The sequence below is a fragment of the Coregonus clupeaformis genome, chromosome 1 (assembly GCF_020615455.1).
Source record: "Coregonus clupeaformis isolate EN_2021a chromosome 1, ASM2061545v1, whole genome shotgun sequence".
In the NCBI taxonomy this organism is placed as follows: Eukaryota; Metazoa; Chordata; class Actinopteri; order Salmoniformes; family Salmonidae; genus Coregonus; species Coregonus clupeaformis.
In genome coordinates, this window is record NC_059192.1 from 12544783 (window position 1) to 12571528 (window position 26746).

The 26746-nt window shown below is 44.3% G+C and overlaps 1 protein-coding gene and 1 long non-coding RNA gene across 8 annotated transcripts; one reads left to right on the forward strand and one right to left on the reverse strand.

Annotated features, from left to right (window-relative positions):
* Positions 1-3210: 3210 nt before the first annotated feature.
* Positions 3211-5991, reverse strand: LOC121586797. Its single transcript, XR_006003970.2, has 3 exons — positions 4960-5991; positions 4144-4387; positions 3211-3781 (listed from the first exon to the last, which is right to left on the reverse strand). It is a non-coding gene; the product is annotated as an uncharacterized LOC121586797 (long non-coding RNA).
* LOC121586593 (protein transport protein Sec24C-like) lies at positions 4258-26407 on the forward strand. 7 transcript variants are annotated; one of them, XM_045205215.1, is made up of 22 exons: positions 4258-4346; positions 8071-8249; positions 8578-8658; positions 9028-9160; positions 9956-10122; positions 10238-10867; positions 11015-11148; positions 11680-11748; positions 14038-14277; positions 14413-14551; positions 14647-14762; positions 14922-15046; positions 15148-15339; positions 19952-20162; positions 20329-20499; positions 20600-20696; positions 20793-21077; positions 21311-21462; positions 24328-24507; positions 24654-24839; positions 24926-25015; positions 25142-26407. In XM_045205215.1, the coding sequence occupies exons 2-22, from the start codon at positions 8090-8092 to the stop codon at positions 25280-25282; spliced, it is 3699 nt and encodes a 1232-aa protein (XP_045061150.1). In that variant the 5' UTR covers positions 4258-4346; positions 8071-8089; the 3' UTR covers positions 25283-26407. The 7 variants fall into 7 exon arrangements, with proteins under 7 accessions (XP_045061150.1, XP_041759474.2, XP_045061256.1 ...); XM_041903540.2 differs by having other exon boundaries at positions 21311-21429; XM_045205257.1 differs by lacking the exon at positions 4258-4346 and adding an exon at positions 4777-4951.
* The last annotated feature ends 339 nt before the right edge of the window (positions 26408-26746 follow it).

A 26746-nucleotide genomic window follows, 5' to 3' on the forward strand; every position in this document is an offset into this window, starting at 1 on the left:
CCTACATTTGAATATAAAATTGGATTTTATCAAACAAAACTATGCTACATTTTATCTCAGGATGACAAATCAGAGCAAGATTATTGAATGTAAAAACATTATTTACCTTCAGAGGTGAATGTATCAAACCAGTTGCCGTGATACGTTTTTTGTTGTTGTACACTCTCCTCAAACAACAGCATGGTATTTTTTCACTGTAACAGATACTGTAAATTGGACAGTGCAGTTAGATTAACAAGAATTTAAGCTTTCTGCCCATATAAGACATGTCTATGACCTGGAAAATTTGCTGTTACTTACAACTGTCACGGTTTCGGCCGAGGCTGCTCCTTCTCCTGGTTCGGGCAGGCTTCGGCGGTCGTCGTCCCCGGAGTACTAGCTGCCACCGATCTATGTTTCATGTTCGTTTGGTTTTGTCTTTATGTTGTACACCTGTGTCTTGTTAGTCCTCGTTAGTGTCCTATTTAGTTCTCGTTGGTTGTGTTTGTCTTTGTGTGTGATTGCTCTTCTGTTTTCGTGTTGGAGCTACGTACTTCCCTCCAGTGTTTTGGAGAGGTTTTTCGCACATGTTAGTGCGCCGTTTGTTTGACGCCTGTGTGCGCCGTGATTTCGCCTTCGGGCTTATTGTGCTTATTTTCTACGTGAATATTGCACTAAAGTCTTTTGGACTGAGCTTCTGCGTCCTGCGCTTGATTCATGCACCACACCCACCTTCAGCACCCCTTGACAACAACAGTCATGCTAATCACATTATCACACATTAGCTCAACCGTCCTGTATACGGGACACCGATCCCATAGAGGTTAATCCATTTTAGAATAAGGCTATAACCTAACAAAATGTGGAAAAAGTCAAGGGGCCTGAATACTTTCCGAAGGCACTTTATATACTTGCAAGTAGCCCACTTAACTAAAAAAATTTCAGTAAAAGTAACAATCTTTTCACTTGCTATGACTGTGGTATGTTTAAGCAATAAGGCACAAGGGGGCGTGGTATATGGCCAATATACCACAGCTAAGGGTTGTTCTTATGCACGACGCAATGCAGAGTGCCTGGATAAGCCCTTAGCCGTGGTATATTGGCTATATACTGTACCACAAACCCCAGAGGTGCGTTATTGCTATTATAAACTGCTTACCAGCGTAATAAATATGTTGTCTTACCTGTGGCATGTGGTCTGATACCACAGCTTTCAGCCAATCTGCATCCAGGGCTCAAACCACCCAGTTTATAATCTCGTTTACTATACTGACTAAATCACTCTGGATAAGAGCGTCTGCTAAAGGTTTGAAATTTAAACGTGAATATGAACACTTGCAAAGCATACTGCTTGGTATTATTCTAATGACCTCTGCCTCCAAACAAGACCAAATTTGATCAAAATACAGGACACAATAACATTTAACCATTAAAGGTTTTACACCCACTATCACTCTGATCTGTTCTCTATATACATATAATTCTTAGGGCACTACTACCACACATCAGTTCAATTGGTACAGCATTCTCACTAACAGGTGCCACAAATATAGACACTTACAAGGCACGCCTCAAAATATGGTAATAAGCCAGCAATTATTTTCCCTCCCACAAAATGTGTCCACAATGTGCCATTATTTACTGAATACTGAAGTAAATATACAGCAAAACAAACATTGTTAAATTGTATTGTAATAAAATTGCTCACAGTGAATATGTAATTATATATTACAGCATACCAATCAATAATACGTTTCATATTACTTGCACTTGTAGAGGCCCTCTGCAACTGGATCCTGGACTTCCTGACGGGCCGACCCTAAGGGGTGAGGGTAGGCAACAACACCTCCAGCACGCTGATCCTCAACACGGGTGCATGCTTAGTCCCCTCCTGTACTCCCTGTTTACCCACAACTGCGTGGCCACGCATGACTCCAGCACCCTCATCAAGTTTTCTGACGACACAACGGTGGTAGGTTTGATCACCGGCGACGATGAGACAGCCTACAGGGAGGAGGTCAGTGATCTGCCAGTGTGGGGCCGGAACAACAACTACTCCCTCTATGTCATTAAGACTAAGGAGCTGATCGTGGACTACAGGAAAACAGGGGGGCGAGCACACCCCCATCCACATCAACAAGGCTGCAGTAGAGCAGGTCGAGAGCTTCAAATTCCTCGGTGTCCAAATCACTAAAAACTTTAAATGGTCCACACACTCAGATCCTCAAAAAGTTATACAGCTGTACCACTTAAAGCATCTTGACTGGCTGCATCACTGCTTGGTATGGCAATATCACCGCCCTCGATTGCATGGCGCTACAGAGGGTGGTGCGGATAGCCCAGTAGATCATTGGGACCGAGCTTCCTGCCATCCAGGACCTCCATATCAGGCGGTGTGAAAGGAAAGCCCAGAAAATCATTAAAGACTCCAACTACCCAAGACTGTTCTGTCTGTTTCCGCATGGCAAGCTGTACCGGTACATTAAGTCTGACACCAACAGGCTCCTGAACAGATTCTATCCCCATGCCATAAGACTGCTAAATATTTAACTATATAGCTAACAAAATGGCTGCACAGACTATCTGAGTTGACCCTCGCATTTTATTTTATTCTCTATGAACGCTCACAGGGCCCTACACACTTACGCACACTGACACTCCAACACACATACAAACACTCCATAATTTGCTCACACACACATAATATGCACATACATTTATACTGACTCTACACACACGCACACCCAATCATCATATACGCTGCTGCTATTCTGTTTATCATATATCATGATGCCTAGTCACCTTATCCCTATACATATTTACCTCTATCGATCCAGTATCCCTGCACATTGTAAATACAGTACTGGAACAACTGACCCTGTATATAGTATACTTTGTCATGTTCTTCTTATTTCTAAATATTGTGTGTTTTTATTCTACCTTGTAAATTGTAATATTACATTGTTATTGATTACTGCATTGTTGGGGTTAGAGCTTGCAAGAAAGGTATTTCACTGTACTTGTGCATGTGACATTAAAAGTTGAAAGTTGAAAGTTAAACTGGCAGTGACTACAGGGCAAACAGATCAAAACAACATGGCTAAACACTCAACCATTAAAGGTAATTTTATTTGGTTACGCATAAGTCATCCATAATTCAACTGGCATTCAAGTTTAAAAGTTTAAAACAAGATATTCAATCAATTCAATAAATGTTGAGTCAATAAATCAATCAGTTATTACATGAAAATAAAAAAAGCCTCATTACAAAAGAAAGGAAAAAACTTCTAACCAAAATTCAAACTATTACTAGCCGTCTGTCTTCATTTGATAGTGTTCATTGGAGAGTAGATTTTGCTTGTTTGAGTTTTGACGTTTTTGCTTGAGTGGATGGTCTGGCGGAGTGGCTGCCAGTCTGTCTGTGTCCTTTTATTGGAGGTGGGGAAGGGGTGGGGTCTGGGCTGGGCTGGGCTGGAAACTGGGAATCGTGATGGTGCTGGTGCTGGGGCCGGGACTGGAGACCAGGGGTTGGTGCTGGTGCTGGGGACTGGGAAAAAAACAGGAACAGCGAACTGGGGCTGCTGCAGGTTCTGGGTCAGGATATGGGTCTGTGGAGGGGAGGAAAGACAACCTGAGGACCAATCAGACACACAAGGGAACCCTAGACCCAGAGGTCAATGGTAGCACTACCCTGTGGTCTGCTCGCTCCGGGTGAAGGTCTGGTCTGTCCCCTCCTCCGTTCCTCGTCTGGTGCTGGGACTGGTAATGGATCCCGGGATCTGGATTGGTGCTGGTGTTGGATCTGCATAGGGGAGGAATGACAAGCTGAGGGGTAAGCAGGCACAACAAACTGAAAGGGTGCATACTGCTATCTAGAGTGTTGTTTGAACAGGTATAAAGCCAAGGATGGCGTTTTACTGCCACTTATAGTTATGGTATGTTTGCTCACAAGTAAAATGTATTGGCTGATCCCTCCTGATGACCCAGATGGAATCATATGATCCTTCCTTCACCCATAGAAAGGCCCACCCAGTTCGCTAATCCCTCAATGGCAATGTCTACGCCAAAACGAGTTTCATCCATCTATAGTCCTCTAGCTAACTCTATGGTGGTAAATTCCCACTTTGTCATGAATGTAGCGTCATATAATTCACAAACCAGCACCTGTCCGGATGTGGACGTGGCAGACAGCTACGACGCTTCCGGTGCGAATGTCCGCTTGGAGAGAAACCAGAGAAGGGATTAGTGAAACATCAATCCCGGGACGACATCGCTGTGAAGTGTTTGACGTCCACCGGCCTTCGGAACCGGTTCTGAACAGGGAATAACCGTCTGCTTGGCTAACTTGTTATTTTACCCAGTTGGAGGTGGGTTGTCGAGTTGTACGGTGGTGCAGTGTGTGACATTCCTTGAAAGAAAACAGGATTAGGATTCCGTGGTAGTGCTAGCTAGCTACTGAACCTGTGCGTTAGAGATCTCTCTAACGCCCAGAAAGCTCTGATTCAAACTCCCATTCAACAGTTCTGTAAGCATTATAATGTGAAAATACTATCGTAATTTACTCCCGTTACGGCCGGTATGTACTTTTAAAAAAAAGTGTAAATAAAAATGTACGAACCAAAAAAATCATTTTCAGTTGTTTGTACATTTTTATTTAACGTTGGACCTTTTTTGGAAGTACATACCAGCCGTACCGGGCTTTAATTAAAATATTTGCTCAGCGAAACTCCGTATTTGCTGATCAACAAACGTATTTTGACATAATAAAGCTTGTAGAGATGGCGAATGGGAGTTTGAATCGGAGCTTTCTGGGCGTTAGAGCCAGAGGTCCAACGCACAGATACTGGTTCTGCTAACTACATACTAATTTAACTAGCTACATAACTAGCAGGATAACCACAGCCGATTCTTCTTTTCATGATTCAACAACGTGTTTAAATTAGGCCCAAACTCTCAACTAGCTGACAGGAAGGTTAGTACCTTTAAGTTTCGACTGAAGACGCAGTGTATAGAAACTGAAATATGATTGTTTCGCTGCCTGGTCAGGACCATTAATAATAATTTAGCTAGTTAGGTCAAATGCGACACATTGGTTGCTTAGGTTAGCTAACTAACCGCGCTAGCTAATCTTGCCTGGCTAGCCAGTTCACCTAAAACCCCCAAAACCTCTCCTGCCTTGTCCTTTTGAAGTTTTCAATATACTCTCGTGGGCTGTATTGATCAAGTAATCTAAGCATTTTGAACGAGAATCAGTTGCTAAACAGATTTAGCTAGCTAATTAGATAGCCAGTCGTAACGTTAGCTAGCTACTGCACGTTCGACAGTTTTTTGTTAACGCCTCTACGGCGAAGATGGGTCATTCAACAGGCCTGTAACGTTAATAGATACACGGATCCAACGGTATTGTATTTCTAGCAGTGGCAACTGCTACTTTGAATTATTTAAAGAGCTGCGTTGGATGAACCCGTGTTTGTCATACGATAATATTGGTACACCAGCTAACAAGCCAGCCAAGGTAACCTAGTAACGGTAGTAGCTAGCGAATTCCGATGAGACTAGCTAGCTAGTCAATGAGTTATCATCAATTATTTAAATATCATGGTCAGGTCTTGTCAGAATATGTTGGTGCCTTTTAACCTGCTCGTTTAACCTTTAAGAAAGACATGTTGTAAGTGAATGAATGCTCAATAGCCAGCTATGGTGAATTTACTCTCAGCTACTAGTTTGCTATCTGTCTTGTTGACAAGTGGGTGGTGTAGCTAGGCCTACTTTTGGTGTTCAGAGGACAGGACACTAGCATAGACTAACTCTGGAACTACAGGCTATCCATTATATGGCAGCCTGTCAGCCTAGCACATGACGTTTGATTGAGCATTGTTGTTCAACAAGGTCTGTTGATTGAGCAGAGATTGATCCTACTTGTGTTGTATAGCTAGGGTTGTATTGGTGGCGCACAAATAGAAATGAGGTCAGGTCTGTTAGGTGTATTTAAAAAAAAAAAAAAAAATGGAAGTGGGGAAACGACATTCTTCTGTTTGGCAAACTCAGAATACCATGTCAGCCCTGTAGTAGGATGATTTTTACGCTCGTACCTGCATCCGGGTTGAAAATGGCAGATTTGGATACTGATAAACACCTACATTGGAAGGACAGTAATATGCTATAGTACATAACGTGAGAGCTCACGGTCTCCGCTTCACAGCTCTGTATGGGTTTTGTCTAAAATCTATCTGAACATGAGCACCGCACGCGACAAGAAGTTGCCCCCTCACTCCCGCTAATTGGGCAACGTTTGCACATGTTTTGTTGTCTGAGTGAGGGATATGCTGTAAATTACAAGGATGACTTATAATGGACCGTTTTTGGATTGTGTAAACAACAGTAATTGTGTAAAGATGGGATGCGCGATGTTCCAAACAAAACAACTACAAGTGTGCTTGGTCTGGTTCCTCAATGGCACAGCTAGGAGAGCGCAAAAAAGCACCTTATAGTTGAAGATTATTTTTTTAGTCATAAAAGTGCATTGAAATTACTTGGAATCTGTGCACACTTTGGAGAGGTGTGTGTGTGGCCACTTGGAAACACAATTTAGACCTCTCACTCAAACCCTTGTCATTTTTTTGTCCTATGTTGCACCTTCCCCCAATTTTCCAGGAATAATGTTATGTTACTGAATGTATCCAGAGTTTTCAGATTTCGTTATCAACAAATGTAGCAAAAAGTACAGTAAATGTAAAATGCACAAAATCAACAGTGTAATGTTTGGATCCAGTCTTGTCAGGTTAACTGGTGTGTCCTCATTTTAAGTCTAATTTACTTTTTATTTGCTACCATGGTTATGCATTTGCTTTCCATATTTCTTCTGTAAGAAACATTTCAATTTAGCCCTATCCATATAGGCCAATTCCCATGAGCGTACAGTGTGTACTAAGGTGTATTGTGAAGGCGTGGTCCAGACAAACGGTGTACAGAGCTGATATAGGTGTTTTTCTGATTGTCACAGGGAATGTGACTCAGCTATTATAGACATATAGTACCAGTCAAAAGTTGACACGTACTCATTCAAGGGTTTTTCTTTATTTTTAACATTTTCTACATTGTAGAATAATAGTGAAGACATCAAAACTATGAAATAACATATATGGAATCATGTAGTAACTAAAAAAGTGTTAAACAAATCAAAATATATTTTATATTTGAGTAAAAATAAAGAAAAACCTTTGAATGAGTAAGTGTCCAAACTTTTGCCTGGTAGTGTATGTCAGTGTAGCTGTCCACAGGCTATATCATCTCATGTTACTGTAGCTACAAGCCGTTCAGCACATTGACTAGGTTTTGGACTGGGTATGTTGCTAAACAAGATCTGGGCTGCATCTCAAAACTCTAGTGCTTTTCTCTACTCTGCACTGATCAAACAACAAATGATAGGCGAAAGAAATATGGTGGATGGTCTCTTGGATTTCTCTCGCAGCTGTCCAGATCGTCTACATCAGTGTCGATGGAGAGCGAGACCAGGAGGCTATTGAGATGCTGCAGCACAGTACTGACTCCATTACACAGGGGCTGGCCTGGTTGTGCAGAGTGGGCATATATACTCTCTAGAACCAGGGGAACCCAGACTGGTAGGGGAACCTTAGTGGGTACTACATCAACCTGAGCACACTCTTTTCACCTTGACTCCTACTTATCTCAGCTCCGATAGCAAGGGCTCACTTCCAACTACAGGGATTCCTACCCTAACGAAGCAGGGCAGCCCCTCGGGGCTCAACGCTGACCTCTTTTTGCAAGGAGCACGTGCACCTAAGTTGAAAAATGTAGGAGCACACAGAGAAATTCAGGAGCACAATGAAAAATATTTGAGGTAATAAAGCTAGAATCCTTCATTTCTCTTGGCTCACTGGATAAAAATTCCAAGTCGCACAGCTAAATATTTTGGTGCATATGCGAGTAAAATGGTGGCACTGTAGAGCCCTACCCCTGGAACTTCAAAAGATTCACATTGTTGGCCCAGTCTAGTATTGTTAGGGCAGTGAAGTTGATGTATAAATCAAACCCTGCCTCGGGAGCTAAATGCATGTTAACCTCTCCCAGCTCTAGGTATGAACTGAGAATGAATGTGAACCAGCAGCCTCCCATTGCGTCTCCCTACGGCCAACCCCAGCCTGGCTACGGCCAGCCCAACTACGCTCCCCTGGGAGGCGGCTACCCTGGCCCCTACGGACCCTACAACGGCCCCGCTACAGCCTACCAGCCTGGGGCTCCACCACAAGGTAAGTCTGTCCCTCTTTCCCTAACCCTATCCCTCTGGTTCGCTTCTTCCCTCTTGCAAGGGACTGTCTGTTTCTGTTCCTCCTCCCACAAGCTGGCTTGCCTTCTGCAAGGTAGAGATTATCTCTGTGCCCATCGCAAAGTTTACTCTTTGCCTTTCCTGCGTGTGTGTGAGAGAGAGAAATGGAACTAAACCTGTTTGGATGTATTTGATTGGAGCAGTGTGAATGCGTGAGCAAGCTATGCGTGCATGTGTTCCTCCTCCCCCGGCTTTCTGCATTTCTCTTCCTGTCTCAGTACACAGTGTCTTCCTCTCTTCTTGTCTTTCAGGTTACTGTACATATGCCAGCTTTCCCTCGAAGGCTGTGGCAGCTAACCCAGTCTCTGCCCTGTCCTCTCCTCTTGACTTGGGTAACTGCTTTCTCTCTGTTCCTTCTACAGAGAACAATGGTTCTCATGAACCACTTAAAGTTCCAAATCTAAGATGTAGCTTTCTCACACGACATGACATTACCTTCAAAGCATTCAAAATACCTCCGCATACGGTATACCGCCCGACCTTACCTTAGGATGACTTTAACTTTACCAACTGGTGAAGCTATGTGGGTTTTTCTGGCTGGAAGTAATCCTACCTTTAATGTTCTTGTGTTGATGACATAACATTCATCATAGTGGATGACACAACTTTCAGAATGCATCCGCTGTGTTTCAAACCTGTCGTCATTGCAGGCAGGTGCCTAACAGCCTACCTCTCTGCCTCCCTTCCTCCCTCTCACTCAGGATCTGCCAGGGCCCCCCCTACCTCTGTCCCCCCTCCTGTCTCCACTCCCCAGGCCTACTCCCAGTATGCCCAGGGAGACATTCAGAATGGACCCCCATCTATGGATCACTCTATGGCTCAGCCAGCTCACAGGTCAGACAACACACATGAATAGTATTCAGTAGACAACGGTTGTGTGTGTCCAGATAGCTGTGTGAGTGTGTGTGTCCAGATAGCTGTGTGAGTGTGTGTGTCCAGATAGCTGTGTGTGTCCAGATAGCTGTGTGAGTGTGTGTCCAGATAATAATAATAATAATAATAATAATATGCCATTTAGCAGACGCTTTTATCCAAAGCGACTTACAGTCATGCGTGCATACATTTTTGTGTATGGGTGGTCCCGGGGATCGAACCCACTACCTTGGCGTTACAAGCGCCGTGCTCTACCAGCTGAGCTACAGAGGTCCAGATAGTTGTGTGTGTCCAGATAGTTGTGTGTGTCCAGATAGTTGTGTGTGTCCAGATAGTTGTGTGTGTCCAGATAGTTGTGTGAGTGTGTGTGTGTGTGTGTCCAGATAGTTGTGTGTGTGTGTGTGTGTGTGTGTCCAGATAGTTGTGTGTGTGTGTGTCCAGATTGTTGTGTGAGTGTGTGTGTCCAGATAGTTGTGTGTGTGTGTGTGTCCAGATAGTTGTGTGAGTGTGTGTGTGTCCAGATAGTTGTGTGTGTGTGTGTGTGTGTCCAGATAGTTGTGTGTGTGTGTGTGTGTCTCCAGATAGTTGTGTGTGTGTGTCCAGATAGGGGTGTGTGTGTGTGTGTGTGTCCAGATAGGGGTGTGTGTGTGTCCAGATAGTTATATGTGTGCGTGTGTGTGTCCAGATGGTTAGATGTGTGGTCTACGAAGAAAGGGGTGTGTATGTGTACTGAGTTGTTTGTGTGTATGTGTCCAGGCCTCCAGTGTCTCAGCTGTATAGCCAAGGCGCTATGAACTTGTCTGGCCCACAACCCTCCTACCCCCAGCAGTACGGGGTGCAGCCCCCTATGCAACAGGTGACCAATCAGATGTCAGGGATGCAGATCGGTTCAGGCCCCCTTACCTCTGCTGGGCCAGGATATGGTAAGAAATAATAAATATTAATCAATTGATGAATTTCGTGCCGAACTTTGCACCTACTAAACACAACTCTAGTTACCGATTCTTGCTGAATTTTCTGTTCTCGCTCTTTCACCAGCTCCGCCTCCCAGCTCCCAGCCTCCAATCAGTGCTGCCTACTCCGCTGCAGCACCTCCCTCCTATACACAAGCTCCTCCCCCAGTGTCTGGCTCCCCCTCCCAGCCTCCCCCTCCCAGTGAGCCTGCAGCCCCCCAACCTTACTATAGTGGGCCTCCTCCCTCTCACCAACAACCCTTCCCCTCCTCCTCTCCATACTCGGGCCCTCCCCCTTCCAGCCAACCTCGGGCCCCTGCAGTCTCTCAACAGCAGTCCTTCCCACCTGGCCCCCCTCCCCCTGCTCAGCAACCCTTCCCCAACTCTGCCCCTCCTCCAGTATCCCGGGCCTCATACTTTGGCCCCCCTCCTCCCATCCAGCACTCCTTCCCCCCCAGAGGCCACCCTCCCTCCTCCCAACCTGGTCCTTTCCCACCTACCTTTGCACCCCCTGCCCAGTACCCTGCCCCCCAGCCCCCGTCCCAACCCGGGCCCCCTCCCTTCCACTCTGGCCCCCCTCCTCAAGGCCCCATGCCACCTCCCTCCATGTCCCAGCAGCAGGCCAACCACCTTCCCCCCGGCCCCATACAGCAGCCCCCCATGCAGCAGCCTCCTCAGCCTGGCATGCAGGGAGGATACCCACCCCAGCAGAATGGTGAGTGCACCACTTTCAAACCCCTGTACAACTTCCACTAGACCGCTGGCTTGCTTTTGGCAAGAGTGGATGTGAAAACCGTTTGCTAGCTAATAAACATAAGCCCACCCAGTAGAGTTTATAATCAATCAATATTTTGCTCCCTAGGTGCGTTTGGGCAGCCCGTAGGCCCCCAGACTGGCTATGCAGGTCCGCAGTATCCCGGGCAACAGAACTACGGAGCAGGCCCTGCCCCTGCACCCGCACAGAAGAGACTGGACCCTGACTCCATCCCCAGCCCGGTAAGACACACACACACACACCCTAATCGTGGTAAGTCCTTTGATGTATAGTGTATTGGTGATAATGATGTTAGATATTGTACCGTGTGTGGGGACCAGAAGTCCTCACAAGGATAGTAAAACAAGGACATTTCGGACAAGTGATAACCGGTCCCCACAAGGAAAAATGCTATTTTAGAGTTCAGGTTACAATTAGGGTTAGAGGTTAGGTTAGATTTAGAGTTAGGGATAATGGGATGGTAAATCAATTCTTTGGTCCCTACAAGGATAGCAATACAAAACTGTGTGTGTGTGTGTGTGCATGTCAGTCTAACAGTGTAACCCAATCCAAGTTGAGCATGTGCATCTGCTTGCCTTCTCTCTGATCACTGACTAATCTATAACCAATCATCACAGTCTGGACAATCAGTCAGGGAGTTGATAGTCCTGCTACAGAGTTATTTTCATCTTCTTGTCTCTCTGTCCCCTGTTTTTCTTTTGGTTTGTTTAATTTAATGATTTGCTGGACAAAACTCTGTTGTGAATGTAAAGCAAGCGTCTGAGCTGCCGGCTGTGCAGAAATCCAGACATAGAATAGACCCAGATGCTGTCCCCAGTCCAGTAAGTCTCCTATTTACCTCCTAACCCCTATGCCCAACCCCGTAAACCAGGGGTGCCCAACCCTGTTCCTGGAGAGCTACCCCCAGGTGTTACTAACCTGATTCATCTTATCAACCTACTAATTATTAGAATCAGGTGTGCTAGATTAGGGTTGGAGCAAAAACCTACAGGACGGTAGCTCTCCAAGAAAACGGTTGGGCAGTCCTGCCGTAAACCATTATCCTCCTGTCTACACCCTAACCCCTATGCCCTAACCCCTATCCCATACCCCTTAACCCATTATCCTCCTGTCTACACCCTATGCCCTAACCCCGAAAACCATTATCCCCCTGTCTACAATACCCTAACCCCTACACCCTAACTACTTTGATATACCCCTTAACTAATCATCCCCCTGTCTACACCCGATGCCCTAATCTCTGACCCCAGCCCAGCAATCTTCTGTGTCGTCTCCGCCGGACTAACTGCTACACCCGTACCTTTGAACCCTAACCCCCTGACCAGTGTTTCCGCTGCAGTCTTTTAGCTATGGCGCTGCGCAACGGCAAAATCTTTGCTACCACGGCCCAAAAAGATGGAACTTGAAAAAATATTTCTGCCGAGGCATACTTTGAAGATGCTAGATCAGTCCACATTTGACTTTCCCTCTGCAAACAAAACGAGATCCAATAGACAAAAATCCGACAACCCCGTAGTAGAATATTTGATCTGTTTACCTAGTTTGCTTGTGTGTTCTATGCGAGAGAAATATTCCTCTCGAAAGGTGCATTGAAGTGCCATATGGATGTAAACATGCATTCGGACAAGCAGTAAATGCACAACAATTCTTACAATCGTGGGGAAAACAGCTGTTTTAATGGCTTTATTAAAATTATGACGTTCCCAGCTCTCCATTCCTACTTGATTTATTTCTCAACTCCTAAATATGCGCGAACTGCACCAATTTTTATACCCAGAGTTTTTAGCAGTGACATGGTTAAGCACGTTACCTCTCCTCAATTCGCTGTGAATGGATAGGGGAGAGTGGGGCAAAATGTAACACGGGTCAATTGTATCATAACTTGTAAAACGGCACCCTATTTTCATCCATTTTGGAGTAGAATGTCGATTTAAAAAAAGTTACCAGAAGTGAGCTTCTCAGTCATACATAGAAATCCCCCCCATCTGTGACCTTTTGCCCCCACTGCTACACATTTTTCCAGAGGAAACACTGCCCTGACCCTCTGGAGCCCACCTTTGTCTCTGGGGGTAGACCATGCTCACTGTGCTGATACCCTCTCCCCTCCTCCTCGCATGCCAGCCTGCAGTATCTCGCTCACGACTCACCCACAATTCCTTGCGTTGTGAAGTTCATCCACGATCATTCTACATTTGAGTGTTACGCCCTCTCTAGTGGTTTTGGTGTGTTGTGCACTGTACTCTACAGTGTTGCCATGGTTGCTGTGACATTGTGTTAGTATTATGGGATTTAGGGCTGCACGATATGGGCAAAAAATCTAATCGAGATTTTTAAAACCAAATATTGCGATAGACATCAAAACACTGGAACTGTTGGAATCATAGAAATATACAGTACCAGTCAAAAGTTTGGACACACCTACTCATTCAAGGGTTTTTCTTTATTTTTACAATTTTTTACATTGTAGAAAAATAGTGAAGACATCAAAACTATGAAATAACACATATGAGATGGTTTTGGATGAGTCGGACTGCAGAGTGAAGGAAAAGTAGCCAACAAGTGCTCAGCATATGTGGGAACTCCTTCAAAACTGTTGGAAAAGCATTCCAGGTGAAGCTGGTTGAGAGAATGCCAAGAGTGTGCAAAGCTGTTATCAAGGCAAAGGGTGGCTATTTGAAGAATCGCAAATATAAAATATATTTTGATTTGTTTAACACTTTTTTTGGTTAGTACATGATTCCATATGTGTTATTTCATAGTTTTGATGTCTTCACTATTATTCTACAATGTAAAAATAAAGAAAAACCCTTGAATGAGTAGGTGTGTCCAAACTTTTGACTGGTAGTGTATTTTATATTAAGAATCCGCATCGTTCTTTTTTTGAACAATCTGTTGACAGCGCCTGAGTAGAGGGAGAGAGGCGTTTCAAATTATTGTATGTGATATGGATATTGCACATGTCAATATTATTAATTGTGCAGCCCTATTATGGGATGGCATCACTGTTTTTTTTATAAATTTAATTTAACTCTCTCCCTGCATGTGTTTTCTATGCTCTGTCATATTCACATTAGTGTGTCTGTAAAACTCGCTTTCTCTCTGTATTTCAGATCCAGGTGATTGAGGACGACCGGGCCAACAAGAGCAGCGAGCCGTTCACCACGGGGGTCAAAGGTCAGACTCCGCCCCTGGTCACCACCAACTTCCAGGTGAAAGACCAGGGCAACGCCAGCCCGCGGTTCATCCGCTGTACGGCCTACAACATGCCCTGCACGGCCGACATGGCCAAACAGTCCCAGGTCCCCCTGGCCGCTGTAATCAAACCTCTAGCCGTGCTGCCCCCCGACGAGGTGAGACACACAAACCACACTGCTATCTCCTCTGGTCTGGTCTTCTCAACACACTCTCTCTCTCTCTCGTGTTAAACTTTCTATGAGCTTGAACTAGGCTATAAGAGTCTTCACAACCCTCTGTCTGTCTCTCAGACCCTGCCGTACATCGTGGACCATGGGGAGGCCGGTCCTATCCGCTGTAACCGCTGTAAGGCCTACATGTGTCCCTACATGCAGTTCATCGAGGGCGGACGCCGCTTCCAGTGTGGCTTCTGCAGCTGCGTCACAGAGGGTGTGTGTGCAGGAAGATATTGTGCTACTGTGTGGTTATTGTGGGTTATAACACGCTCTCTATCTCTCTATCTATATCCATCCATCCATCCACAGTGCCTCCCCACTACTTTCAACATCTGGACCACACAGGGAAGAGGGTGGACTGCTACGACCGGCCAGAGCTCTCGCTGGGCAGCTACGAGTTTGTGGCCACCGTCGACTACTGTAAGGTAGGTGACTACTGTGTTTTTATGAGAGACTTGAGGCCTGTAGCATTGCTCTATTTGGACCAGAAGATTTTCTCAAAGAGCCAGACTTGGCACATACCAGAGATTCTCATGATGTAATATGCTCAATATGTCTAGTCTAAATACTTGTCACTCTCTCAGAACAATAAGCTCCCCCAGCCCCCAGCGTTTGTCTTTTTCATCGATGTGTCTTACAACGCCGTGAAGAGTGGCATGGTCAACATCGTCTGTCAGGAACTCAAAACTCTACTGGACTACCTGCCCAGGTACAGACAGACACACACACACACACTATTCACCCATGTAAACACACACACACATACCAGCTAATTAACATTTTCTCTGTGTTCCCCCGCTCCATCTCTAGGGAGAATCCAGAGGCTGACTCGGTGGTGCGTGTGGGTTTTGTGACCTACAACAAGGTGTTGCATTTCTACAACGTCAAGTCCAGCCTGGCCCAGCCCCAGATGATGGTGGTCAGTGACGTCAGTGACATGTTCCTCCCTCTGCTCGATGGCTTCCTGGTCAACGTCAACGACAGCCGGATGGTCATCGAGAGGTATGCACACACACACACACACACACGCATGCATATACACCAGAGCTCCAGACTAACATTTTCAGTTGGTAGCACCAGCCCATGATTTGGTCACAGCAAAAAAAAATCACGTAATAGATTTTTAAAACAAATATCATGGGGATATTCAAGGTGAGTAAAAGAGAAGAGCAGTCAATCAAACTCAATCTGGTCTAATACAAGTTGCAACAGAACAGAAGCAGAGAAAATGTCTAACTCACCTTCTCTAAGCAGGCCTTTTTATATTCTAATGTCACAGCACCAATGTTCTGTAAACACCAGCCTGAGAGGCTTGTCGGAAGTCACATCAGCTGCTACAGAATCACAGTGTCACAGAATACAATAACAATCAGTGTCCTCTGTCCTTGGTACCTCCAGTCTGGCGTCAATCACTATCAACAGATCTGGGAACAAACCATAACATTCAGTATCAAGTTCTAGTGACCGTCAACCCATACACAAATGTGTACCATATAGAACACGGGAAGTCATGTGTATTTATTTGACATTTTGCAGGATGAAATGTCTTGAGATGCACCATCTCGTTTTCAAGAGTGTCAAATTGAAAAGGAGAAATAACACTTAACAAAAATAATATGGCAACTACTGTATAACATTGTCAATATAAATATGAAAATACAGTGCATTCGGAAAGTATTCAGACTTTAGCCACATTTTGTTACGTTACAGTTATATTCTAAAATGAATATAATATCCTTATCAATCTACACACAATACCCCATAATGACAAGGCGAAAACAGGTTTTTAGAAATGTTAGCAAATGTATAAACAAAAAAATGTAAATACCGTATTTACATAAGTATTCAGACCCTTTTGCTATGAGACTCGAAATTGAGCTCAGGTGCATCCTGTTTCCATTGATCATCTTTGAGATGTTTCTATAACTTGATTGGAGTCCACCAGAGTAAAAACCAAGCCATGACGTCGAAGGAATTGTACGTAGAGCGCAGAGACAGGATTGTGTCGAGGCACAGATCTGGGGACGGGTACCAAAACATTTCTGCAGCATTGAAGGTCCCCAAGAACACAGTGGCCTCCATCATTCTTAAATGGAAGAAGTTTGAAACCACCAAGACTCTTCCTAGAGCTGGCCGCCCGGCCAAACTGAGCAATCGGGGGAGAAGGGCCTTGGTCAGGGAGGAGACCAAGAACCCGATGGTCTCACTGACAGAGCTCCAGAGGTCCTCTGTGGAGATGGGAGAACCTTCCAGAAGGACAACCATCTCTGCAGCACTCCACCGATCAGGCCTTTATGGTAGATTGGCCTGAATGCCAAGCGTCACGTCTGGAGGAAATCTGGCACCATCCCTACGGTGAAGCATGGTGGTGGCAGCATCATGCTGTGGGGATGTTTTTCAGCGGTAGGGACTCGGAGACTAATCAGGATCGAGGGAAATATGAACAGAGCAAAGTACAGAGAGATCCTTAATGAAAACTTGCTCAGGACCTCAGACTGGGGCTAAGGTTCACCTTCCAACACAGCCAAGACAACGCAGGAGTGACATCGGGACAAGTCTCTGAATGTCCTTGAGTGGCCCAGCCAGAGCCCGGACTTGAACCCAATCGAACATCTCTGGAGAGACCTGAAAATAGCTGTGCAGCGACGCTCCCCATCCAACCTGAAAGAGTTTGAGAGGATCTGCAGAGAAGAATGGGATAAACTCCCCAAATACAGGTGTGCCAAGCTTGTAGCGTCATACCCAAGACTCTAGGCTGTAATCGCTATCAAAGGTGCTTCAACAAAGTACTGAGTAAAGGGTCTGAATACTTATGTAAATGTGATATTTCAGTTATTTATTTATTATAAATGTGCAAAAATTTATAAAAACCTGTTTTTGCTTTGTCATTATGGGGTATTGTGTGTAGATTGATGAGGGGAAAAAACAATTTAATCAATTTTGGAATAAGGCCGTAACGTAACAAAATGTGGAAAAGGTCAAGGTGTTTGAATACTTTCCGAATGTAGTGTAAATATGCTAAACATTGTGTTAATTACTCTTAACTGAATATTAACTTTATTCATCTTAAGTATTTCCATTAGTCCCCTGTTTTGCTAATTTGACATTACAGAAATAGAATGAATAGAACGGACGTCCCCATTCAAGTCAATGATGGCATAATGGGTGGACTTGGCAGCCCATTCTATTCATTCTATATCTATGTTCTACATACCCCATCAAAGTGCCATGCGAATGACCAATCAGTATCTCAATGCATTGTCAAATTTAAGATTACTACAGCTTTTCACAGTGTAGACCCCAGCTTGACTCCTCCCACCCGGCACTCAACCAAGCATCTCTTCAATTCAACTTCCAACAGCACAAATGAAACTGTCAGTGGCCCTTCCGATGTCCCAATATCAATGTCTAGGGAAAGTCTGATTTCCCTACCCGACAACCTGAGCTGCCGCAACCATCCTTTGCTGACCATTCTGCATTGTCTGTTTTTTCCCAGGCACCAGCAACGTGAGAGAAGTTTAGATAGGATCTCCGCATGCCTGCGCCATGTGCTAAGTCTCAGGATACATGCAGCACTCCTGCGAGAAGGGCGGTCTATAGCTCAGATGCTGTACACAGGTTGCTTGGTTCAGGCTAGTAGTTGTGAGGGACAGAGCTGTAGTGGATGCCTTATCTTCAGCTGGTTAGAGTGTTGGGGTCTCACTGATCTGGTCAAATTCATCTGATGCATTAAAGGTACCATCTGGAGACTGCATGGCCATCCTCTTGAGAAAAGGATCAGAATAATTAATTAGACCATGACAAACTCCAGTCTTGACACAACAGTCTTTAGTAAGAAACACATGAGCAGGCCATTATATTCTAATCTCGCAGCAACAATGTTCTGTAAACACCAGCCTGAGAGGCTTGTCGGAAGTCACATCAGCTGCTACAGAATCACACCGTGTCACAGAATACAATAACAATCGGATATGAGAACAATCCGTAACATTCCATATCAAGTCTAGTGACCATCAACCCCTACACAAATGTGTCCCAAATAGAACACTGAAAATCCTGTGTATAATTATGTTAAGCAATGTTAATTACTCTTTAACTGAATATGAACTTTTGTTCATCTTAAATATTCCCAATAAAGTAATAATCTTAGTCATTCAGTGCTTTAATTAAGACGTGTAATAGACTACTGAGATGGTATTCAATAAATAAGTTGTTTAATCTAACATGTTGTGATTGAAAATCTTTTTATGCGCAACCTAATCCAGTGATTGTCATGAATTTCAGGTTGACAATAAGCTATTTCTATATTTTACTGTTAATATAGAGTTCAATGGAGATGAATTTGCCTACTTCTTTATGTGTACTAATATCATGGGCTGCTTTTTGGGGGGCTAATTCACCACCTGAGTAAGTGGAAACTCCAAACACATGAGCTAGATCACTAACTCTAAATATAATACCCAAAACACATGAGCTAGATCGCTAACTCTAAATATAATACCCAAAACACATGAGCTGGATCGCTAACTCTAAATATAATACCCAAAACACATGAGCTAGATCGCTAACTCTAAATATAATACCCAAAACACATGAGCTAGATCGCTAACTCTAAATATAATACCCAAAACACATGAGCTAGATCGCTAACTCTAAATATAATACCCAAAACACATGAGCTGGATCGCTAACTCTAAATATAATACCCAAAACACATGAGCTAGATCGCTAACTCTAAATATAATACCCAAAACACATGAGCTAGATCGCTACCTCTAAATATAATACCCAAAACACATGAGCTAGATCGCTAACTCTAAATATAATACCCAAAACACATGAGCTAGATCGCTAACTCTAAATATAATACCCAAAACACATGAGCTAGATCGCTAACTCTAAATATAATACCCAAAACACATGAGCTAGATCGCTAACTCTAAATATAATACCCAAAACACATGAGCTAGATCGCTAACTCTAAATATAATACCCAAAACACATGAGCTAGATCGCTAACTCTAAATATAATACCCAAAACACATGAGCTAGATCGCTAACTCTAAATATAATACCCACTGCTAGTATCAATATGTTAATCTAGAAAAAAAAACGACCCAATGATGCTGATGCGCATTTTGGCCGCTCCATAGGCCTATCTCAAAGATATATGAAATATCTGGGTTGTAAAATAGTTGCTATTGAGCTCGGTAATCAGAGTTGAGAAATGAATTATACTTACAGAAAGCTGAGAACCTCTTCTCTTCAACAGCGACGACAGTATTACACAGGATAGCTGTGTTTTCCCAGCAATTTGATTTTGAAATGTCATACAATCCGATTTTTTTTCCTTCCAGATTATTTTTTTTCACCCGGGAAAGGAGAGAGCGATTAGCTTCCTCGAACACAGTAGCAGGCCCCAGCAAAAAAGTATCAGCTGCAGGGCATAAACGTTCATTACAGGAATCATGAGGATAATGTACTTTACCGATTGACCAAATCATGGCTTTAACTCGCACAGCCAAGTCAAACGGTCGCAGTGTGGAGCCCTCATATTTCATCTGTCCAGGCATCTCAATTGTTTATGTTGCATAGACCCCATTGTGTGTTTCAGTTTGCTAGACCAGATTCCGGAGATGTTTGAAGACACCAGGGAGACTGAGACGGTGTTTGGACCAGTCATCCAGGCAGGACTGGAGGCATTGAAGGCTGCAGACTGTGCCGGGAAACTGTTTGTGTTCCACTCCAGTCTGCCCATCGCTGAGGCTCCTGGGAAACTGAAGAACAGAGAGGACAAGAAACTGGTGGGAACAGACAAGGAGAAGGTACACTCTCACACACACACACACACACACTAACAAGGACAAGGTAAACTGATTGTAGCAATTAAAACGCATAAAGAACCCCCATTTGAGAGAATGTGTTTTATCTTGTATTGGTTGGGCAGTCAATGACTCTGTCAATGCCCCTCCCTCTCTCCCCTCCCCCCAGTCTCTGTTCCAGCCCCAGTCTGGTTTCTATAGTAACCTGTCTAAGGAGTGTGTAGCCCAGGGCTGCTGTGTGGACCTCTTCCTGTTCCCAAACCAGTACGTCGACGTGGCAACGCTTGGCGTGGTGCCCGTCTCCACTGGGGGCTCCGTCTACAAATACACCTACTTCCAGGTGAGAGACACACATTTATACACACACTAGCGCTCATCCTAACCTCGTCCACGCTTCACCTGTTACCTGCCTTCACGCACTCTGTCTGTGTGTGTGTCAGGCTGAGACGGACCGCGAGCAGTTCCTGAATGATCTGCGGCGAGACGTTCAGAAGCCGATGGGCTTCGACGCTGTCATGAGGGTCCGAACGAGCACAGGTAGGTGTTTCTCTCTCTCTCTCACACACACGCTTCACCTAGTTTTAAATGGTCTTGTTTTGAGTGCTGTCATAACCTCCTACCTCTCTCCTCCAGGTATCCGAGCGACAGATTTCTTCGGCTCGTTCTTCATGAGTAACACAACAGACGTCGAGCTGGCAGGACTGGACTGTGACAAGACTGTTACTGTGGAATTCCGCCATGATGACAAGCTCAGCGAGGACACCGGCGCACTCATGCAGTGTGCGGTGTTGTACACCAGCTGTAGTGGTCAGCGGCGTCTGCGGGTCCACAACATGGCGGTCAACTGCTGCTCCCAGCTCGCCGACCTCTACCGGAACTGTGAGACGGACACCATCATCAACTTCATCTCGAAGTATGGTAAGTGTCACACACTCTCTCTCCGTCTATCCCCCTGTGCCTCTCTATGTCAGTGAAATAGTTTACTATGTTTCTGGATTACGTTACTAAGAGAAAGCATGTATAAAGGACAGCAAGGGTCCACTCAACAAACAACCAATTCTACTTCAGATGCGTTATAGCAGTCTGATAAGTAAGATTTAAACCAACTTCACGTCTGGAAATGGAAACAATGGTTCTCTCTGTGTGTGTAGCGTACCGCAGCATATTGAACACCCCCACCAAGACTGTGAGAGACACCATGGTGAACCAGTGTGCCCAGATTCTGGCCTGCTACCGCAAGAACTGTGCCAGCCCCTCGTCTGCCGGACAGGTCAGTCAGTCACTCAGCTCCCCTCTTGGACAGGTCAGTGACACACGCATGATACACACACTCACCCGCACACTAAATGCTCACCCCAACACCACACACTATGCCACTTACGTCAGTCAGTCACACACAACATACATATACACACACACACACACATCTCCCACACTCAACAACTCCCACACTCAACAACTTACACACACACACGCACTCAGGGGCGTCATGCACCCATTATTTTAGAGGGGGCACAAAGTACGTGAGGATGGCGTTGCCCCATGTCCTGAAGTCTGGAAAATGTAGCATTTTTCCAACAGCTGAAACAGCTTTTTCCTGCAATCTACATTACAACACAGTACATGGGATCATAACACACATTATAAAACTGGTTGTTTGGATCCTGGATGCTGATTGGATGAGCAGCGTTCCAAGCCGTTCTGTATTGGCCATCAAAGACACACCTATGGCTGCTAACAGTTCCATCTGAAAATGATCTCTGCGCCTCCATAAGAATATCATGTTCATGTTGCTGTCCGAATCATCTCAACTCTCACATTATTTCCCCTTGCTTCTAGCCTAGCATTTAGTTTGGTACAGCGGGGGTTAAAATAAGCCTCGCTGTCTGAAAACAATGTTTCACTTTAGAATTTTGATCTCTGCAGTACCATACATAGAGTGAAGGGTGCCCAGACAAAACAACTTTTACTGAGCCAGTCAAAATCACGCATCAACGTCATTTTCATGGACATATCCAAGTAAATGTCAATAGATAAAACGCAGCAAGTGTACTGTCAATTCCAGGTTCAATGTTTGACGTGACTGAGTTAGCTGAAGTTGGCTGGCTAGCTAGCTAGCAAGTGACAAGAATGTTATCCAGCCTGCATAGCAACCATTTTGTTTGGAACGGAAAACCAGACCTTTTTGCATAGCAACTAAGCAAAAGGAATTAACGACTGCGTCGCATCTGTAGCAACATGACCAAAAGACTATATCTTCTGGTGGAAGAATGAAATTGAATGAATTCACTTATCAAAATAAGGTTTTAATGAAAATTGAAAAATGAAAATGTGTTATTTTAATGTTGGTAACATTAAAAGCAGTAAAGCTATGGCGTTGCGCCGAACAACGCCATTTGCCTGTGACTGCATTCATGATACAGCACTGCCTCGTGTGCCTTTATAGCTTAATCATCAATAAAGGCACATATCATAAGGTGCCAGATTACATTTAAACCAAGTATTTTTCTTAATATCTAAGCATACAATACCTTCAGAAAGTATTCATGCCCCTTGACTTATTCCACATTTTGTTGTTACAGCCTGAATTCAAAATTGATTAAATTCATTTTTCTCACCTGTCTACACACAATACCCCATAATGACAAAGTGAAAATGTGTTTTTAGACATTTTAGCAAATGTATTGAAAAATGAAATACAGAAATCTAATTTACATAAGTATTCACACCCCTGAGTCAATACTTTGTAGAAGCACCTTTGGTAGCGATTACAGCTGTGAGTCTTTCTGGGTAAGTCTCTAGGAGCTTTGCCCACCTGGATTGTTGAATATTTGCCCATTTATTATTTTCTAAATTCTTCAAGCTCTGTCAAATTGGTTGTTGATCATTGCTAGACAACCATTTTGTTAAGAGAATTTCTATCTCTAATTCAACCTAAGCTTGAATCATTACCAGAGGTTGTAAGGCTCTGGTTTTAATCATAAATGATTCAAGGTCCACAACCAGCAAGAATTATCTGTATTTTTATTCATGGAGAGCTCTGGCGCCAAAACCCATACCCTCCTGTTTTATACCCCTTGACACACAAAGGCACTTTGCTCCGCCCACCTTTTAGGAGGCTTTCTTAAACAGTTTCCACCTTCTCCTTCACCCTGGAATGTTTAGTCCTGCCCCCCTCTGTTAGTGGGTTGATAATTCTAACACAGTTTACACATTTTTACTGTATTTGGGGTGAAATCCTTTGGTCATTATTCTTAAAATACAAATTAATCTAACACATTTTCAGGTCTTGCCATAGATTTGCAAGTAGATTTAAGTTAAAACTGTAACTCGGCCACTCAGGAACATTCACTGTCTTCTTGGTAAGTAACTCCAGTGTGGATTTTGCCTTGCGTTTTAGGTTATTGTCCTGCTGGAAGTTGAATTCATCTCCCAGTGTCTGGTGGAAAGCAGACTGAACCAGGTTTCCTCTAGGATTTTGCCTGTGTTTAGCTCCATTTCGTTTCTTTTTATCCTGAAAAACTCCCCAGTCCTTAACGATTACAAGCATACCCATAACATGATGCAACCACCACTATGCTTGAAAATATGGAGAGTGGTACTCTGTAATGTATTGGATTTGCCCCAAACATAACACTTTGTATTCAGGAGAAAAAGTTAATTGCCTTCCCACATTTCCTCAGTGGGTGGACCTGGCTCCCAAGTGGGTGGGCCCACTATTGTTGCACACAGATTGAGTGCATGCAACTTATTATGTGACTTGAACCTATTTAGGCTTGCCATAACAAAAATTTGTAAAAAGTCAAGGGGTGTGAATACTTTCTGAAGGCACTGTATATCAAATTAATTTACAAATATCCTGCGAGTCCTTCCCATCACCGGCAGCTAAAATCAAATTAAATGCTTTGTGTCACTCTACACTCTTATCCTCCTCCACTGACAATACAGTCTGCATGATCTCCGTGGTGCACTTACTGGGTGGGGTGGGGTGGGGGTTACTCTTTGTCTGGTCCAGTCAGTGTGCCCCCTCTGCAAAATACAGCTGACAGAACTTAAAAACAAAGTTTAGTAATGAATTTAACATCTGAATATGTAAACAGGACATCTGAGTGGGCACGTGGGACGTGACGCCTCACACCCTTCCCCTCTGTCCTTTCTCCTTCTGTAGCTGATCCTACCAGAGTGTATGAAACTGCTGCCAGTCTATTTGAACTGCGTGTTGAAGAGTGACGTGCTGCAACCGGGAGCTGACATCTCATTAGACGACAGAGCCTACCTGAGACAGCTGCTCAGCTGTATGGACGTATCAGAGAGCCACATCTTCTTCTATCCCCGCCTACTTCCCCTGGTGAGACACACGCTGCTCTCCAACTCTCTCTCTCGCTCAGTTCACTTCAATCAGCCTCATTTTGCATGACAAGGCATGAGCAAACATGTAAGAACATATTACATCAATGTTAAATCGTATTTTAATCAAATCCCTTTTCATCCCAGGTGAAGTTGGATGGAGGGTCGTTGCCCATGGCAGTGCGTAACTCGGAGGAGCGCCTGTCAAAGGGCGGAGTCTATCTCCTGGAGACAGGGCTCCACCTGTTCCTGTGGGTGGGAGCCAATGCCCAGCAGGAGCTGCTCAGCAACATATTCGGCACGCCCACCTTCAGCCAGATAGACCCCAACATGGTGAGACCTCAACTTCATACAAATAATTTTCTTGCCTCGACGTGTGTGTGTGTGTTGATCTTCTAAATGTATGTGATGTGTTCCAGACGAGTCTGCCGGAGCTGGACAACCCGTTCTCCCAGAGACTCCGAGAGATCATCGACTCCTTCAGATCACAACGATCACGATACATGAAGGTCAGACTTCACTACCAATCTCGTTCTCTCTCTCCCTCGTTCTTCCTGTATCTTTCCATCTCTATCTTTCTCTGTGTTGTAGTTAGAGTATAAGGTGTGTTAACGTCTTTCTCTGCATGTCTCTAGTTGATGGTGGTGAAGCAGGAGGACAAGGCGGAGCTAATCTTTAAACACTACCTGTGCGAGGACAAGAGCGTCAGCGGAGGAGCTTCCTACGTCGACTTCCTGTGTCACATGCACAAGGAGATCCGCCAGCTGCTCAGCTAGGACCCTTGACCTCTGACACTTCAACCCTGTCCCCCCCCAGGCGCTTTATCTTTTATTGACCTAATAAACTGAACCCCTCTCCCTCTGTCAGCGAGAAGCCAGAGACATATACACAGCCTCATGGCAGATTCCATGTCATCATTCGACTCTAAACTATTCCAAATGTCAAGCTCTAAAACAACTGGAGCTGATCCACTGGCCAACGGAGGAGGTAGATTGTGTGTGTGTGTGAGAGTGTGTGTGAGTATATGCGAACGTGTGTGTGTGAGAGGGAGATAACTGCTGTTGATTGTACTAGGTGTTCTGTCTGTAACACTAGCACTGAAGCCCGTTGTGGGTGTACTCACCGGCCCGCTGGTAGAAACACTTTTTGTTTTTGTACGATTCAGACCCAGTAGAGCTAAGGAAGATGACATAAACTAAACATAAATAAATGAAATAAATGCTGTTTTTCCATCTCTAGAGTTATTTTTCTATTTGTCTTATTCTCTCTCCCTCTCAGACATGGCCTTGCTCCCTCTCCTCCTGTGTATTGTGCTCCTCTGTGACTTTTAGAAACACTACGGCAATAGGAGAGAGGGAGGAGTGTATAGAGATAATCTGTGGTGATTGGTTAAACTCCCAATAAATGTCTATGCATCGAATCATCCAGACAGGCGAGTGGTTTGAATTTTCACCTCTGACACCCGAACAGGGTCAACCAGCGTTCGGTCCCACTGTCTCACACAGTATAGACGGTTTGGTGGAGGTGTGTGTGTGTCATGTTGTCTTTACTAATGTGTGCATCGAATAAGAGACCATTCTGACACTGATGCCTGTTCCCTGTGTGTCTTCCTGGCTGTATTGTCTTGTCTGTGGGGGGAGGGAGTGACTGGCGGCGCTTCTCTGTTGAGGTCAGTCAGAAATTGGAGAAAACTATTTGAAACAAGGAAGTATATGTTTTTTGTTTTCTTTTTCGTAGCAGAATGTTTTGCTACGTTGTCCCTTGCTGAACACGACCTGTGCTCTAAATACAGCTGTGTCTGAGTTGTCACCCTAAGGACTGTCTGCTGTAGCACCTCAGTTCATATTTACATATATAATCTGCGTATATAACCTGTACAGAATTAAATCCTCCATTTTAAACACCTGTCTCAAATGCTGTGGTTTGTTAGTGTGTGTGGGAGAGAGAAAGGTGGATGTGTGTTTCTGAAGGCAGATCATGGTGAATTTCTCTACAGAGGAAAAGAGGGATCTGCCAATAGGTACACACAGAAGGGGTGACATTTCTTTTCTGATTATGCATTTGTTTTCTTTCTTGTGTCTTTAACACATTTTGTGTTTGTGATGTCCTCTACTTCAACCTGTCTCTCTGTTGAATGGCCCTTCTTTCTGACTGGGATTTTAAGTTTCCCTTTTCTTTGATTTTGTTTTTGTCATTGTCTCTTGGACTCTTTAAATAAAGTTATTGTTGAATCACCATGC